At 53.6% G+C, this 14,392-nt stretch overlaps 1 protein-coding gene across 9 annotated transcripts in view; it reads left to right on the top strand.

Moving 5' to 3' along the window:
- Positions 1-14,392, top strand: part of DNM2 (dynamin 2) — a 112,499-nt gene that overhangs the window by 45,917 nt on the left and 52,190 nt on the right. For all 9 annotated transcript variants that reach the window (XR_004433996.1, XM_033197785.1, XM_033197784.1 and 6 more), the window contains exon 3: positions 11,912-12,061. Coding sequence is in view for 8 of the 9 variants with exons in the window: in XM_033197785.1 (XP_033053676.1) it covers positions 11,912-12,061 (150 nt within the window). In the remaining variant the exon portion in view is untranslated. The remainder of the gene's footprint in view (positions 1-11,911; positions 12,062-14,392) is intronic.

Genomic DNA, 14,392 nt, shown 5'->3' with positions numbered 1-14,392 from the left:
CATAGCTCACTGCAGCCTCGACTCCTGGGCCCAAGCAATCCTCCCGCCTCAGCCTCTTGGGTAGCTAGGACTACAGGTGCACACACCACTATACCCAGCTGATTTTTTTTTTTTTTGTAGAGATGAGCGTCTCAGTGTGTTACCCAGGCAGGTCTTGAACTCCTGGCCTCAAGCAATCGTCCTGCCTGAGCCTCCCACAGTGCTGGGATTATAGGCATGAACCATCGTGCCAGCCCTCCACCAGTGCTTTTTATTTTTTATTTCATGTATTTATTATTTATTTATTTATTTTGAGACGAAGTCTCGCTCTGTCACCAGGCTGGAGTGCAGTGGCGTGATCTCGGCTCACTGCAACCTCTGCCTCCTGTGTTCAAGCGATTCTCCTGCCTCAGCCTCCCGAGTAGCTGGGACTACAGGTGCATGCCACCATGTCCGGCTAATTTTTGTATTTTTAGTAAACATGGTGTTTCACCATGTTGGTCATGCTGGTCTCGATCTCTTGACCTCGTGATCCGCCCGCCTCGGCCTCCCAAAGTGTTGGGATTACAGGCGTGAGCCACCGCGCCCGGCCACCATTGCTTTTTAATCAGACTGACTTTTAGGGAGACCCAGCCTGTTGAATATAGTATGACCTATGTGTGGATTTTTTCCTGTTCTTTCTCTCCCTGGTCTCAGTGTATTTCTATTCTTCCTACCTGAGGCTGACATGAGGTGGGTGTATATCCCAGCTGGAAACCCCCTCAGGCCTCCTTGGGAAGGATCTTGGGCCAGAGTGTTGGGCGTTCAACACTCAAGTTTGTGTTAATGTCTCCTTGCGGCCCTTTTAAACACTCTCACACTGGGAAGGCAGCTGACACACACACACCCATTCTACAGAAGGGGAAACTGAGGTTTAACCAGGTTGCCTGCCTTTCCAGCGGGCCCCAGATCTGGGACCTGCATCCAGGCACATCTGACCTCAACGCTGGCTCTCAGCTTGGCCTCCCAAGTCTCCTCACTTTCATCCTCTGGCCCCGCCCAACCTGGCGAGAAGGCATAGCTCCAGTGAGAGACAGCAGCCGATTGGCCCGCCACCTCCTCTTTATGAGCTCTGCCATTTCGTACACCACTGATGGGCCAATGGGCTGCCACCTCTGGGTTCAGGCGTCCAATCAGCTGTGCCAGGAATGGGCAACCCCAGAGTCCTGAAGGTCACCGTGGAGATCAGTCTTGGTAGTTTTCTGTTTCCCATTGAGCAGGATGGGGGTCAGATGTGCAAACTGCATTTTTATGTTATGTTATATATATTTTTTTGAGACGGAGTCTCACTCTGTCATCCAAGCGGGAGTACAGTGATCTCGGCTCACTGCAACCTCCGCCTTCCAGGTTCAAGCGATTCTTGTGCCTCAGCCTCCTGAGCAGCTGGGACTACAGGCACAAGCTACCACACCCGGCTAATTTTTTGTGTTTTTAGTAGAGACGGAGTTTCACCATGTTGGCCAGGCTGGTCTGGAACTCCTCAGCTCAAGTGATCTGCCCGCCTCGGCCTCCCAAAGTGCTGGGATTATAGGCGTGAGCCACCAGGCCCGGCTGCAAACTGCATTTTTAATGAGTCCCTGGTGATGCTGCTAGTTCCTGGCCACACCACTGGGAGAGCCTGCCCTGCTTGGTTTACGCTTGGAGCGGAGACTGCCCAGGTTCCCAACCCGGCTCCTAGGGAGGGACCGCCACTGTGTTTCCTGTCTGGACAGTGATGACAATAACACCACCTTGTTAACCTTGAAGAACACGTTATTTAATACATGTCAGGGCGGAGGGGAGAGAAGCAGGCAGAGAGCCTTGGCCAGGAGGGAGCACAGAGCGCAGACCTGCCCAGTGCCTGACCCGGATGAACGATGATGGGTTCCTGATGTCTGTCCCCACCTTACAGAGGAGGGAGCCGAAGCTTCCTGACCACTTGCCTTAGGGCACATGGGAACATTGTCTTTAAAACCCACCCTTAAGCCAACTCTTGGGGGAATGTGGCCTTAGGCCAAGGTGTGACTTGACCAGATCCCTGTGGCTGTTGGTGGAAAAGGGACCACGGGGGCTGGTGCTGAGGCCGGCCCTGTAGGAGGCAGGAGTAGGTGCTGGAAGGGGTGGGGGCAGATGGGGGATGGGTGTGGCAGCTGTGGTAGAGGTGGATACATAGTTGCATCCTGTTGGGCTGATTCAAAAGAGAGTTCCAGGGGTGTCCCACATGGGCGGGGCTCTTTCCTTCCTCCCAGCTTGCACCCCTCAGCCCCGCCTGATCATGGCATTTTCAGTCTCTCCGTTTTTTTTCTGTTTGTTTGTTTGTTTGTTTTTTGAGACAAGGTCCTGCCCTGTGGCCCACGCTGGGGTGCAGTGGCATGATCTTGGCTCACTGCAGCCTCCACCTCCCAGGTTCAAGCAATTCTTCCTCAGCCTCCCAAATAGCTGGGACTATAGGCGCATGCCACCCAGCCTGGCTAATTTTTGTATTTTTAGTAGAGACGGGGGTTTTACCACATTGGCCAGGCTGGTCTTGAACTCCTGGCCTCAAGTGATCTGCCCACCTTGGCCTCCCAAAGGGCTGAGATTGCAGGCATGAGCCACTGCGCCTGGCAGATTTTTAAATTGAGATGAAGTCTTGCTATATTGACCAGGCTGGTCTTGAACTCCTGGGCTCAAGCGATCCTCCCATCTCAGCCTCCCAAAATGCTGGGATGACAAGGGTGAGCCCCTGCGCCCGGCCAGGCTCTAGTCTCTTATTGCTCCAAGTAGGTGCCCACTCGGTGCTGGGCCGTAGCTGATCTCCAGGGAGGCAGTGTGAGCACCTGGCGTGGTCCCAGCCCCCAAGCCCCAGCCTGGGAGTGTCTGTTGGATTCACCTTGGGATTGGGGACCCAGAGAGAACATTCTAGGTAGGGAAACAGCATTAGCAAAGCGGTGAGGGGAGGCAGTGAGGCTGGGGAGGGGCCAGAAGGCAGGAGGGACTGGGACTGGCAGGCATGTTGAAGATTTGGGCAGTGGGAGCTGGGGTGGCGTGCATGATGTGGGGAGACCACTGGCCGCCATGTTCAGGAGGGACAGTCAGGGACCAGAATGCAAACAGGGAGTGGGGGATAGGGAGTGGCAGGGAGGCTGGCATGGCGCCAGGCAAGAGGCGATGGGGGCCTGGCCCTGGTGGTGCTGGTAGATGCCAGGCAGTCCAGACTACCTTCCAGGCGAGGCATTAAGCAGCATAGGCACCCCGGCTGGGGGAGGTGGGTGGGAGGTAGAACGCCCTACTAACAGGAGAGGAAAATAAATACGTTGCGGGCATTGGTGATTGCTGGGCTGGCGGGGCCTTGTGGGGTATACACCAGACCATGTGGCTCCTAGGGACTGGAAGCTGGCTCTCTGTGACCAAACTCAGAGCCAGGCTGCCACCCTTTACTGGCCCGGGACTTGGTAAAATGACTTCCCTTTCTGTGCCTTGGTGGCTTCATCTATAAAATGGGGGTGATGGTGGCACTGCCGTCATGGCCATGGCACCCCATTGGCTGTGGTATGGCTGTCTCTTTGTGAGGCCTCATGTCCAAAGACAGGGCCCCCGTGGCGCGGCCCGTGTTCCCCTCTGGTTCCCGCGATGCCCGGTGTGGCCCAGCTTGCCTTCATTCCAACCGTCCCCAGTGAACCATAACTTCTAGCCATAGAAGTTTAAACATTACTAAGACCGGCCGGGCGCGGTGGCTCAAGCCTGTAATCCCAGCACTTTGGGAGGCCGAGTCGGGTGGATCACGAGGTCAGGAGATCGAGACCATCCTGGCTAACACGGTGAAACCCCGTCTCTACTAAAAAATACAAAAAACTAGCCGGGCGAGGTGGTGGGCGCCTGTAGTCCCAGCTGCTCGGGAGGCTGAGGCAGGAGAATGGCGTGAACCGGGAGGCAGAGCTTGCAGTGAGCCGAGATCCGGCCACAGCACTCCAGCCTGGGCGACAGAGCGAGACTCCGTCTCAAAAAAAAAAAAAAAAAAAAAAAAAAAAAAAAAAAAAAAAAAAAAAAAAAAACATTACTAAGACCATAGCCACCAGGAAGTTTGGTGGCCCATGGGTGAACCCTGCCCTCACTGGGAAGCAGCCCTGTAAACTCGAGGTGCCTGGGACTGTTCCTGTGTGGAATGTGCACAGTGAGGCCCTGTGAGCCACCCCTCCCACCACCCTTGGCCTTGAACTGGCCTTTAGTGTGCTCACAGGAACCAGGGAAGAGATGTCAGAACCTGGCTCCAGGGCTTCCCACTGGCCTCAGAAGCAAATCGAGCCTCCTTCTCAAGGCCTTGTGGCCCTTGCCAGTCTCTGGGACCTCACCTCCTCCTGGTCCCCAGCCACTGACCCCATCCATCTCCCTCCGGATTCTCAGACCCAGCTTGCTGGTTCCCACTGCTGGGCCTCTGTGCTGACTGTGCTGCCCACCTGGAACGCCCTGTCCCCTACGTGCCAGTGTCTCTGCTGCTCACCCCCACCTGGTCACTTGCCGCCTTCCTTCCCCGGCAGCACGAGTTATCCTGTTCTTGTTTTTTCTTAATGGTCTCTCTCTGCGCCAGCACACAAGGGCAGGCATGCCGATCGACTCTGCCCAGCACAGGACCTGGCGCCGAGCAGGTGCTCCGCAGGCACGGGCTGAGTGAGTGAGCGAGCTCGAAGGGCTGGTGCTGTGTCCCTTCTTGCCTAGTGGGTGGGAAGTGATGGGGGTTACTCTTCCAAGCTCCTTCCCTGGTGAGTCCCACCCATCACTCTGCCATTCCATCTGCAGCCTTGTATCTGGAGAGTAAATCAAGCTGGTGTGTGTCAGGCTGTGGGCTGGCTGGGATGCCTGCTCAGGCTGTCACCTTCCCAGTGACAATGTGTCCTGGACCGGGAGATGTTTGCGTATTGTCTCGGATTAGAGAGAGCTCGAGGGTTAAATGGGCATGGGAAGTGCTGTGTGGTGGGCCCACTTCTTGATCTGCTGAAGGCTCTGGAAGTCCTGCATGACTGGATCCTGCCTGCTGCCGTGGTAGCTAGGGTCTCCTGATGGTGGCTGATTCCCAAGTTGTTCCTCCCGGTCACGCCTGCCAACGCCAGGTTTGGGAAAGGCAAATCTCCTCTCCTTGCCTTCAGGGCCAGCCTGGTCATTGTGTTCTTTGCTGGGGGAACGGTGAGAAGATCAGGGCAGAGCCCCAATGTGCAAAAGCGCTGGGACCCTAGCCCGGTCCCTGCAGGTTCCCTGAGACTAACCTCTGAGCCGCCTGTGTGCTGCCGCTGGGATTTGATCGCAGTTGTATGGGAGCCCCAGCACTGGGTTCTGTGTCATTGCATTTTGGGGAAACTGAGGTGCCGAGAGAAGGGGAGGAACCCGGAGCTGGGCGTCGCTGGGCTGTGAAGCCACGAGGCACCCCGAAAAGTCTCCTCCCTCGCTCCCTCTCTTGACCTCCCCAAACCCTGCTGTCTTGTCTGTCGGATTGAAGGCAGGTCTTCCAGCCGGACCTGGGCGTTTCAAAATTCTTAAGCAGTGCCAGCGGGCACGTGACCGCTGTGCTTTGAAGACAGGGAGGGCCATCCTCTGACCAAGGGCCATCGGTCACTCTGGGGCTCCACAAACTCCTTTGAAACAGGAGGCTCCAAAGACCTCCAGGGTCACCAGGCCAGAGGTGACTGTGGCCTCTGGCAAGGGGCTGCTTCTTCATGTCCCAGGCCCCCTGACCCTGAGAAGGTGGCAGCTTGCACTTGTGGCTCCCTTGACACCTTCTCAAAGGGCCTGAGGTGCAGGGGATTGACTCTTTAGCACAGTGAGCCCCAGTTGGGGGTTCCTGGGAGTGGTGTCCTCCTAGGTTAGAGCGCAGATTCTTTTTTCACGGATTTTAGTTAAGCAGCTGCTGTATACAAGATGCTAGGGGGAACTGTGGTTCACACGAAGTCCTTGCTGTCTCAGCTCCAGCTTCAGTAGGGGACACAGGCTTGGAGGCAGGCAGAACCTCTCTCTGGAAAAACCCCAAGTACAACCAGTGGGCCCATAGTTAGGAGGCCCTGCGGTGGGCGAGGACGGCTGACTCCCTGGCCTTGGCAATGGGATTGCGGGACGACTGCCCCGTTTAATCATTTATTCCCGCTGTGCACCAGGCTGGGTCCCTCGGAGTCCCCAGGGCCTGATCCCATGCCAGCTGTGAACCTCTCAGAGGGGGCCCGGGCTGACCCTCCTCCCAGGGAGCCCTCCTGGCTCAGGGTGCCGGGTGACAGTGGGGGTGTGTGTGGAGCTGTCAAAATGCTTTGCAGTTTGCTGAGGAACTGGAGGAACAGGCTTTGGTATGGAAATGCCCTGTCTGAGGAGGGTGGCTATGGGGTGCAGCTTGATGGCAGCGACCAGGACAGGCAGAGCCAGGGGTGGTTCAGTGACTTGGTGGCTGGGCCTCGGTTGCCATGGACAAGTTGACAGGGAACTCAGTGTTAAGGCCTCTGACTGATTCTTTGGGCCAGTGGATTGTTTAAAAAAAAAAAAAAAAAATCTCATCTCTAGCACTTGAGCACATGCAGCGCACCAGAGCCCCAGACTAGGCCCTCTGCTCTATTTCTCTTTTTGTCGTTATTTTGAGACAGGATCTCCGGTCTGTCTTTGTCATCCAGGCTGGAGTGCAGTGGTGTGATCACAGCTCACTGCAGCTTCAACCTCCTGGGCTCAAGCAATCCTCCCACCTCAGCCACCCATATAGCTGGAACTATAGGTTTGCACCACCACGCCCAGCTAATTTCTAAATTTTTTTGTAGATGTAGGATCTTGCTGTGTTGCCCAGGCTGGCCTCCAATGATTCTCTTACTTTAGCCTCCCAAAGTGCTGGAGTTACAGGCATGGGCCACCGCGCTTGGCCTGATGGAAGCTTTTAAACTTCTATTGGGCTGGGCATGATGGCTCACGCCTGTAATCCCAGCACTTTGGGAGGCCGGGGTAGGCGGATCATCTGAGGTCTGGAGTTCGGGACCAGCCTGGCCAACATGGTGAAACCTCGTCTTTACTAAAAATATACAAATTAGTCGGGAGTGGTGGCATGTGCCTATAATCCCAGTTACTTGGGAGGCCGAGGTACGAGAATAACTTGAACCTGGGAGGCAGAGGTTGCAGCGAGCTGAGATTGCACCACTGCACTCCAGCTTCGGTGACAGAGTAAGACTCAGTCTGAAAACAAACAAACAAACAAAAAACCTCTGTTGACCTGGCATTCAGCATTTACTTCCACCGTGCCAAGGAGCCCTGTGAAGACAGGCAGGCAGCTGGGGTGGACCTGGTCGGTGCCTGGGCCTTTTTCTCTGGTGTGGTTCTGTTGCTCACTGACACACTAGGGAAGAAACCCTGGTTTTCTGGCACCGGCTGTCCATATCCTCGCCCACATGGAGGGGTTGGCCAACAGCAGAAGGATCTAGGAGGAGAGATCACAAAGAACAGCCCCTGCCTTTTCTGATCCCCTGTTGGTTCCCAGCCTGCATGTGACAACCGGGGAAGGTGCCGTGCTCCAAAGCCCAGCGTGTGGGTCTGGTCACCTGGTTCCAGCCCCATCTCATGGCTGCCCCTGACTACGCAGACTTGGGTCAGGCAGGTGGTCCTTCCCGGGCTTGTTTCCTGGTCCCTGCACTGGGGGATGGCCTGAGGTTCCAGGGGAACCTTTTGCAGGTCAGACACCTAGATTTAGCTTGCTGTGGGGAGGGAGGGGTTGTCAATGCCCCCTGAAGCCTGTGGCAGCTGGGCAGGCAGAACGTCCATTTTCCTACCTAACATACATGACTGTGCCCTTGGGGACACAGCAATGACCAAGGCAGATGGTGTCCCTTCCCTGGTGGCATGGACATTCAAGGCAAAGCTCTCTATATTAGACTTCTTGCCCTATGTCAGATGGTAGTAAGTGTTATGGGGGAACGAAGGCAGGGGAGGAGGGAGCTGGGTGGAGCAGGTGGTGTGGGGAGAGAGACCTGCAAGAGGTGGAGATCCTGTGTGACTTGAGAGAGTAGCTTGCCCTCTCTGGGCTCCTGCCTGTGTGTGCTGGGGGAAGGATGGCGCCCACTGCCCCTGGTGCTCTCTTTGCCGCATCATTCCTTGGGGCCTTCTGCCCACCAGCTGCTCAGACCGTACCTGTGCTGGCTCTGCTCTTCCTGTGCAGGTGTTGATTCTGAGTCCTCATACAGCCTGTTATGATGTACATATTATAGATCAGTAGACTGAGACCTGGGCAGGCCCTCTGACTACAGACTGAGCTCATTACTGCACACAGCGTGCTGCGCCCACATGCTGGGCTCTGGGGTGCTGCAGCCGCAGGTCCTGGTCCCATCAATACAATCCAAAGTGAGCTGGCTCTGATGAGGAAGGGACCAAGATGTCCCACTCAGAGAGGTCTTCCCGGGAGAGGTGGTAGCCAGGCAGGCCCAGGAGTAGGAAGAGGTGGGGCTGGGCTTTGTAGACACTGCATTTGGCGGTGCAGAGACCTGCTGGGGAGAGGGCCTGTATCCTTGCCACCAGCCCATCTTCCATGCCATGTGCCCCTGCACTCTTTGAAAGGAGATGGTCTCTTTCGGGGCTGAGCGGGGGTCCTGGAGCCAGAAGAGAACTGAGATTTGCTGTGGGGGGTTGGGAGCTGTTCCATTTTTAGTGGCTGCTACAGGAAGAGCGGCCGAGTGTTTTCCCCTTGTCCCTGCAGAAGGCTGGAGTGTAACTGTCCTTGGGAACTGGGTCAGCTGATAGCAGGGCTGGGGGTGGGGGTGGGGATCCTGAATCCTCCAGCAGACGTCCTCATTGCCCCTGATCTGGGTGGCCAGTGTCTGTGCTGGACACGGTCCTCAGTCATCGAAGCCCACTGAGTCTCCGCCTGACCCTGCAGAGACGTTCAGAGAGGTGAAGATACTTCTGGTGGCCTCACAAAGGCTGTCTGGCTGGGGAGCCCCTACCTGGAGTCAGAATTTCTGAGTTCCAAGTCCCAGCTCCATCACAGACCTTGGCCCAAGGCCTTTAACCTCTCCGGGCCTGTTTCCTCATCTTTGAAATGGGGATCTTATTTTTTTTATTTTTATTTTTTTTTGAGACAGAGTCTCGCTGTGTCGCCCAAGCTGGAGTGCAGTGGCCGGATCTCAGCTCACTGCACTCTCCGCCTCCCGGGTTCACGCCATTCTCCTGCCTCAGCCTCCTGAGTAGCTGGGACTACAGGCGCCCGCCACCTCGCCCGGCTAGTTTTTTGTACTTTTTAGTAGAGACGGGGTTTCACCGTGTTAGCCAGGATGGTCTCGATCTCCTGACCTTGTGATCCGCCCGCCTCGGCCTCCCAAAGTGCTGGGATTACAGGCTTGAGCCACCGCGCCTGGCCTGAAATGGGGATCTTAGAGATGCCTACCTGTCAGGGGACTTGTGAGGTGCTATGGGACCACACGCAGGGCCTGGTCAGGGCACCGTAGTTTCTTTGGTAGCCATGATGGAACGGTGAATCTCCTCACACTCTTCTTTCTGCCTTGAAGATTCTAGACCTGGCTGGGTGTTCATCTCCCTTTTTGCCTTTGCTTGAGGCAGTTTATGGCATGGCTGTGTTGTTCATGTTGCCAGGTCTCCTCCTGGTGGACGTTGACACCATTTTCGTTTTTTTACTGTTAAAAACGACAGGGCAGTGCACATCTTTGCATCTCTGCGGTGGGTCAGGTCTCTGACCTCTTTGGCAGTGTGACTTATTACCCCTTTCTTTTTTTCTTTTTCTCTTTGAGACAGTGTCTTGCTCTGTCGCCCAGGCTGGAATGCAGTGGTGCGGTCATAGATCATAGCTCACTGCAACCTCCAGCTCCTGGGCTCAAACGATCCTCCCACCTCAGCCTCATATTAGTCCATTTTCACGCTGCTGATAAAGATATATTTGAGACTGGGCAATTTACAAAATAAAGAGGTTTAGTGGAGTTACAGTTCCACACAGCTGGACTGGGGAAGCCTCACGATCATGGTGGAAGGCAAGGAGGAGCAAGTCACGTCTTACATGGATGGCAGCAGACAGAGAGTGAGAGCTTCTGCAGGGAAACTCCCATTTTAAAAACCATCAGATCTCGTGAGACTTATTTGCTCTCACTAGAATAGCACAGGAAAGCCCCGCCCCCATGATTTAGTAATCTCTTGCTGGGTCCCTCCCACAACACCAGAGAATTATGGGAGCTACAAGATGAGATTTGGGTGGTGACACAGAGCCAGACCATATCAGCCTCCCAAGTATCTGGAACTACAGGTGCACGCCAACATGCCTGGCTAATTTTTTACATTTTTGTAGAGACGGGGTCTCACTGTGTCACCCAGGCCGGTCTTGAACTCCTGGACTCAAGTGATCCACCCTCCTCGGCCTCCCACAGTGCTGGAGAATAGGCGTGAGCCACTGTGCCCAGCCGTTTCCTTCTTATTTTTAGCATCACTACAGTAGCTGTGATCTCTGAGCTTTGGGGTTTTCCCCTCCCCAATATTTTATTCTGAAAATTTGAACATCTGGAAGCGTCAAGGCTTTGTACAGTGGACACCTGTGTGCTTGGCAGCCACCTTCCATGATGAACATGCTTTATATTTGCTTTGTCCTGAATCTGTGATTCGGGACTGGATTTCTCTGGTTTCCTGGTGAGGCCCACACTGCTTGTCAGTTACTTATCTTGTTCCCCTTCATCTCAGTCTCGCTGTGGCTTTCAGTTACCCCCAGGTCTTACTCAGGGTTATGCCCAGAAAGCATTTCTCCTGGGGAGTTTGCGTCTAGGTAGGGGCCCTCTTGAATAGCCAGTGGGAGAAGGAAAGACTCAAGACCAGCTCTGAGGAGTCGGCGGGGGTGCCCCTTCCCTATACCTTGTGGGCTCCTTGGGGAAGAAGGAGAAGTGAGTGCCATGGGAAATACCCCCTGGGGATTTTGTGGAGCTGGAATGTGCTGATGGACCATGATCCCACGAGGACTTAGGCATCCAACTCCCTTGACTGGGACCCACAGCAAGGGAGGCTCTGCAGCATCACCTTCATCAAATGGACTCACCCTCTCTGGGTGATGTATCCTGGCACTTCCTCTTCTGTTCATCAGTCAATCAACAAATAAATGGCTGGGCATGGTGGCACAGGCCTGTAATCCTAGTGCTTTAGGAGGCTGAGGCAGGGGGATTGCTTGAGCCCAGGAGTTCAAGGCTGCAGCGATCTGTGATCACACCACTGCACGCCAGCCTGGGTGACACAGTGAGATCCTGCCTGTAAAAAACAAAACAAAGAAACCAAAGAAACTTTGGTCATTGGTCATGTCTACCTGTTGATTTTTTTTTTTCCTCTGGGGATTCATAATATGTCATGATGTATATTAATAGTTTGCAAAGTGCCACATGGGATTGTAATCTTCAGGATCTGGAAAGGGGCTTAGTCTGTTCAGTCTGTAGGAACCCCTGCCTGCCCCCAGACACTTGTCATGAGAATGAATCTCTCACTCCTAAATTCCTAGAGTGACAATGACTGGGTCATTATTTTCTTTTTTATTTTATTTTATTGGTTTTTGTTTGTTTGTTTGTTTTTTTGAGACGGAGTCTCGCTCTGTCACCCAGGCTGGAGTGCAGTGGCGCGATCTCGGCTCACTGCAACCTCCACCTCCCGGGTTCAAGCAATTATCCTGCCTCAGCCTCCTGAGTAGGTGGGACTACAGGTGTGTGCCACCACGCCCCGCTAATTTTTTGTATTTTTAGTAGAGGCGGGGTTTCACCATATTAGCCAGGATCGTCTGAGTCTCCTGACCGCGTGATCTGCCCGCTTCCGCCTCCCAAAGTGCTGGGATTACAGGCGTGAGCCACCCCGCCCAGCCTGGGTCATTACTTTCATTCAACAAAGCATTCTCCCCGCCACCCATGCGCGCCCTGCCCACAGCTCTTTCTCATTTTCAGCATCTCTCTTCCCTTTCCAGAATATGCCGAGTTTTTGCACTGCAAGTCCAAAAAGTTTACAGATTTTGATGAAGTCCGGCAGGAGATTGAAGCAGAGACCGACAGGGTCACGGGGACCAACAAAGGCATCTCCCCAGTGCCCATCAACCTTCGAGTCTACTCACCACACGGTAGGCAGCACGGGTGGGGACCCATCACTGACCGTTTCTGGTCGTTCATGTTGCCCATTCACAAACAGCTGATATTCACATGCACATAGCCCACTGCTCTGTATCTTCCCACTTGTGCTAGGTATGTAGTACCCAGACCTCTGTCTCAGCGTGAAGAAAGAGCATGCCAGGAAGTTGGGAGTGGTGGGTGATTGCAGCTGTTTCCCCCTTCTACCAAGGGCAGCCACCACTTGCCTCAAGGCAGCCAGATCTCCTGCTGCCTCAAGAGAGGCCAGAACCAGACTTCTGTAAAATATCCTGATTTTTTTTTTCTTTTTTTTTTTTTTTTTGAGACGGAGTCTAGCTCTGTCGCCCAGGCTGGAGTGCAGTGGCCGGATCTCAGCTCACTGCAAGCTCCGCCTCCCGGGTTCAGGCCATTCTCCTGCCTCAGCCTCCCGAGTAGCTGGGATTACAGGCATGTGTCATTACACCCAGCTAATTTTTTTTTTTTTTTGAGATGGAGTCTCGCTCTGTTGCCCAGACTGGATGGAGTACAGTGGCATGATCTTGGCTCACTGCAGCCCCTGCCTCCCAGGTTCAAGCTACTCACCTGCCTCAGCCTCCCAAATAGCTGGGACTAGAGGTGACTGCCACCACTCCTGGCTAATTTTTTATATTTTTAGTAGAGATGGGATTTCACCATATTGGCCAGGCTTGTCTCGAACTCCTGACCGTGTGATCTACCTACCTTGGCCTCCCAAAATGCTGGCATTGTAGACGTGAGCCACTGCATCCGGCCAAGTTTTTTTTTTTTTTTTTGAGACAGAGTCTCACTCTGTTGCCCAGGCTGGAGTGTAGTGGTGCAATGTCCGCTCAGTGCAACCTTTACCTCCCAGGTTCAAGTGATTCTCTTGCCTCAGCCTCCCGAGTAGCTGGGATTACGAGTGTGTACCACCCTGCCTCGCTAATTTTTTTTTCTTTTTGGATTTTTAGTAGACACGGGGTTTCACCATGTTGCCCAGGCTGGTCTTGAACTCCTGAGCTCAGGCAATCCACCCACCTCAGACTCCCAAAGTGCTAAGATTGCAGGCGTGAGCCACCACGCCCAGCCCACCCAGCTACTTTTTGTATTTTTAGTAGAGATGGGGTTTCGCCATGTTGGCCAGGCTGGTCTCGAACTCCCAACCTCAGGTGATCCGCCTGCATCCACCTTCCAAAGTGCTGGGATTACAGGCTTGAGCCACCTTGCCTGACCAAATATCCTGGTTTTAAAACTCTGCATTCAAACAGCAGCCCCAGGCCATAGACATCCTCTGGCCCAGAGGCACAGATTGCTACCACTATGGGTTCCTTATAAGTTTTAAAGTTTGTTTTTCAATAAATGATGCCTGCATGTGGCTCAGAATTCAAAAATTATGGAAAGTTACATCACAAAAACCTACCTTGTCAACCAATTTTGCACACGTATTTTAGGTTCTTCAGATGACAATGCAAACCTGAGCTGGATATGGTTTTGCACACCTGTCATTCAAGCTACCTGAAAGGCTGAGTCAGGAGGGTCGTGCGGGCCCAGGAAGTCGAGGTTGCAGTGAGCTATGATCACATCTGTGAATAGCTACTGCACTCCACCTGGGTAACATAGCAAGACCCTGTATCTTTTAAAAAAAAAAAAAAAAGTGTAAGCAAAAAACATATGTAAGCAATTGTGATTGTATCTATGTATATATTGTATATGTGTTTATCATTCCTTTTCCTTAAATTGTTAGTATAACATAAAAATCATTTATGCTTTTTTTGAGATGGAGTTTCACTCTTATTGCCCAGGCTGGAGTGCAGTGGCGCAATCTCAGCTCACTGCAACCTTCACCTCCTGGGTTCAAGTGATTCTCCTGCCTCAGCACCCCAAGTAGCTGGGATTACAGACATGCGCCACCACACCATCCAATTTTGTTTTGTTTTGTTTTGTTTTTTTGAGACAAAGTCTGGTTCTGTCGCCCAGGCTGGAGTGCAGTGGCGCGATCTCGGCTCACTGCAACCTCCGCCTCCCAGGTTCATACCATTCTCCTGCCTCAGCCTCTCGAATAGCTGTGACCCTGTAGTCCGCCATCACGCCCGGCTAATTTTTTGTATTTTTAGTAGAAACGGGGTTTCACCGTGTTCGCCAGGATGGTCTCAATCTCCTGATCTTGTGATCTGCCTGCCTTGGCTTCCCAAAGTGCTGGGATTACAGGCATGAGCCACCGCGCTCGGCCACAATTTTGTGTTTTTAGTAGGGACGGGGTTTCTCCATGTTGGTCAGGCTGGTCTCGAACTCCCGACCTCAGGTGAGTTCTTGGCCTCCCAAAGTGCTGG

This window comes from Trachypithecus francoisi, unplaced genomic scaffold (assembly GCF_009764315.1).
Source record: "Trachypithecus francoisi isolate TF-2019V2 unplaced genomic scaffold, Tfra_2.0 Lachesis_group5, whole genome shotgun sequence".
In the NCBI taxonomy this organism is placed as follows: Eukaryota; Metazoa; Chordata; class Mammalia; order Primates; family Cercopithecidae; genus Trachypithecus; species Trachypithecus francoisi.
Note: the sequence above shows the minus strand (reverse complement) of the source record. Positions and strands in the feature narration are given on the sequence as shown.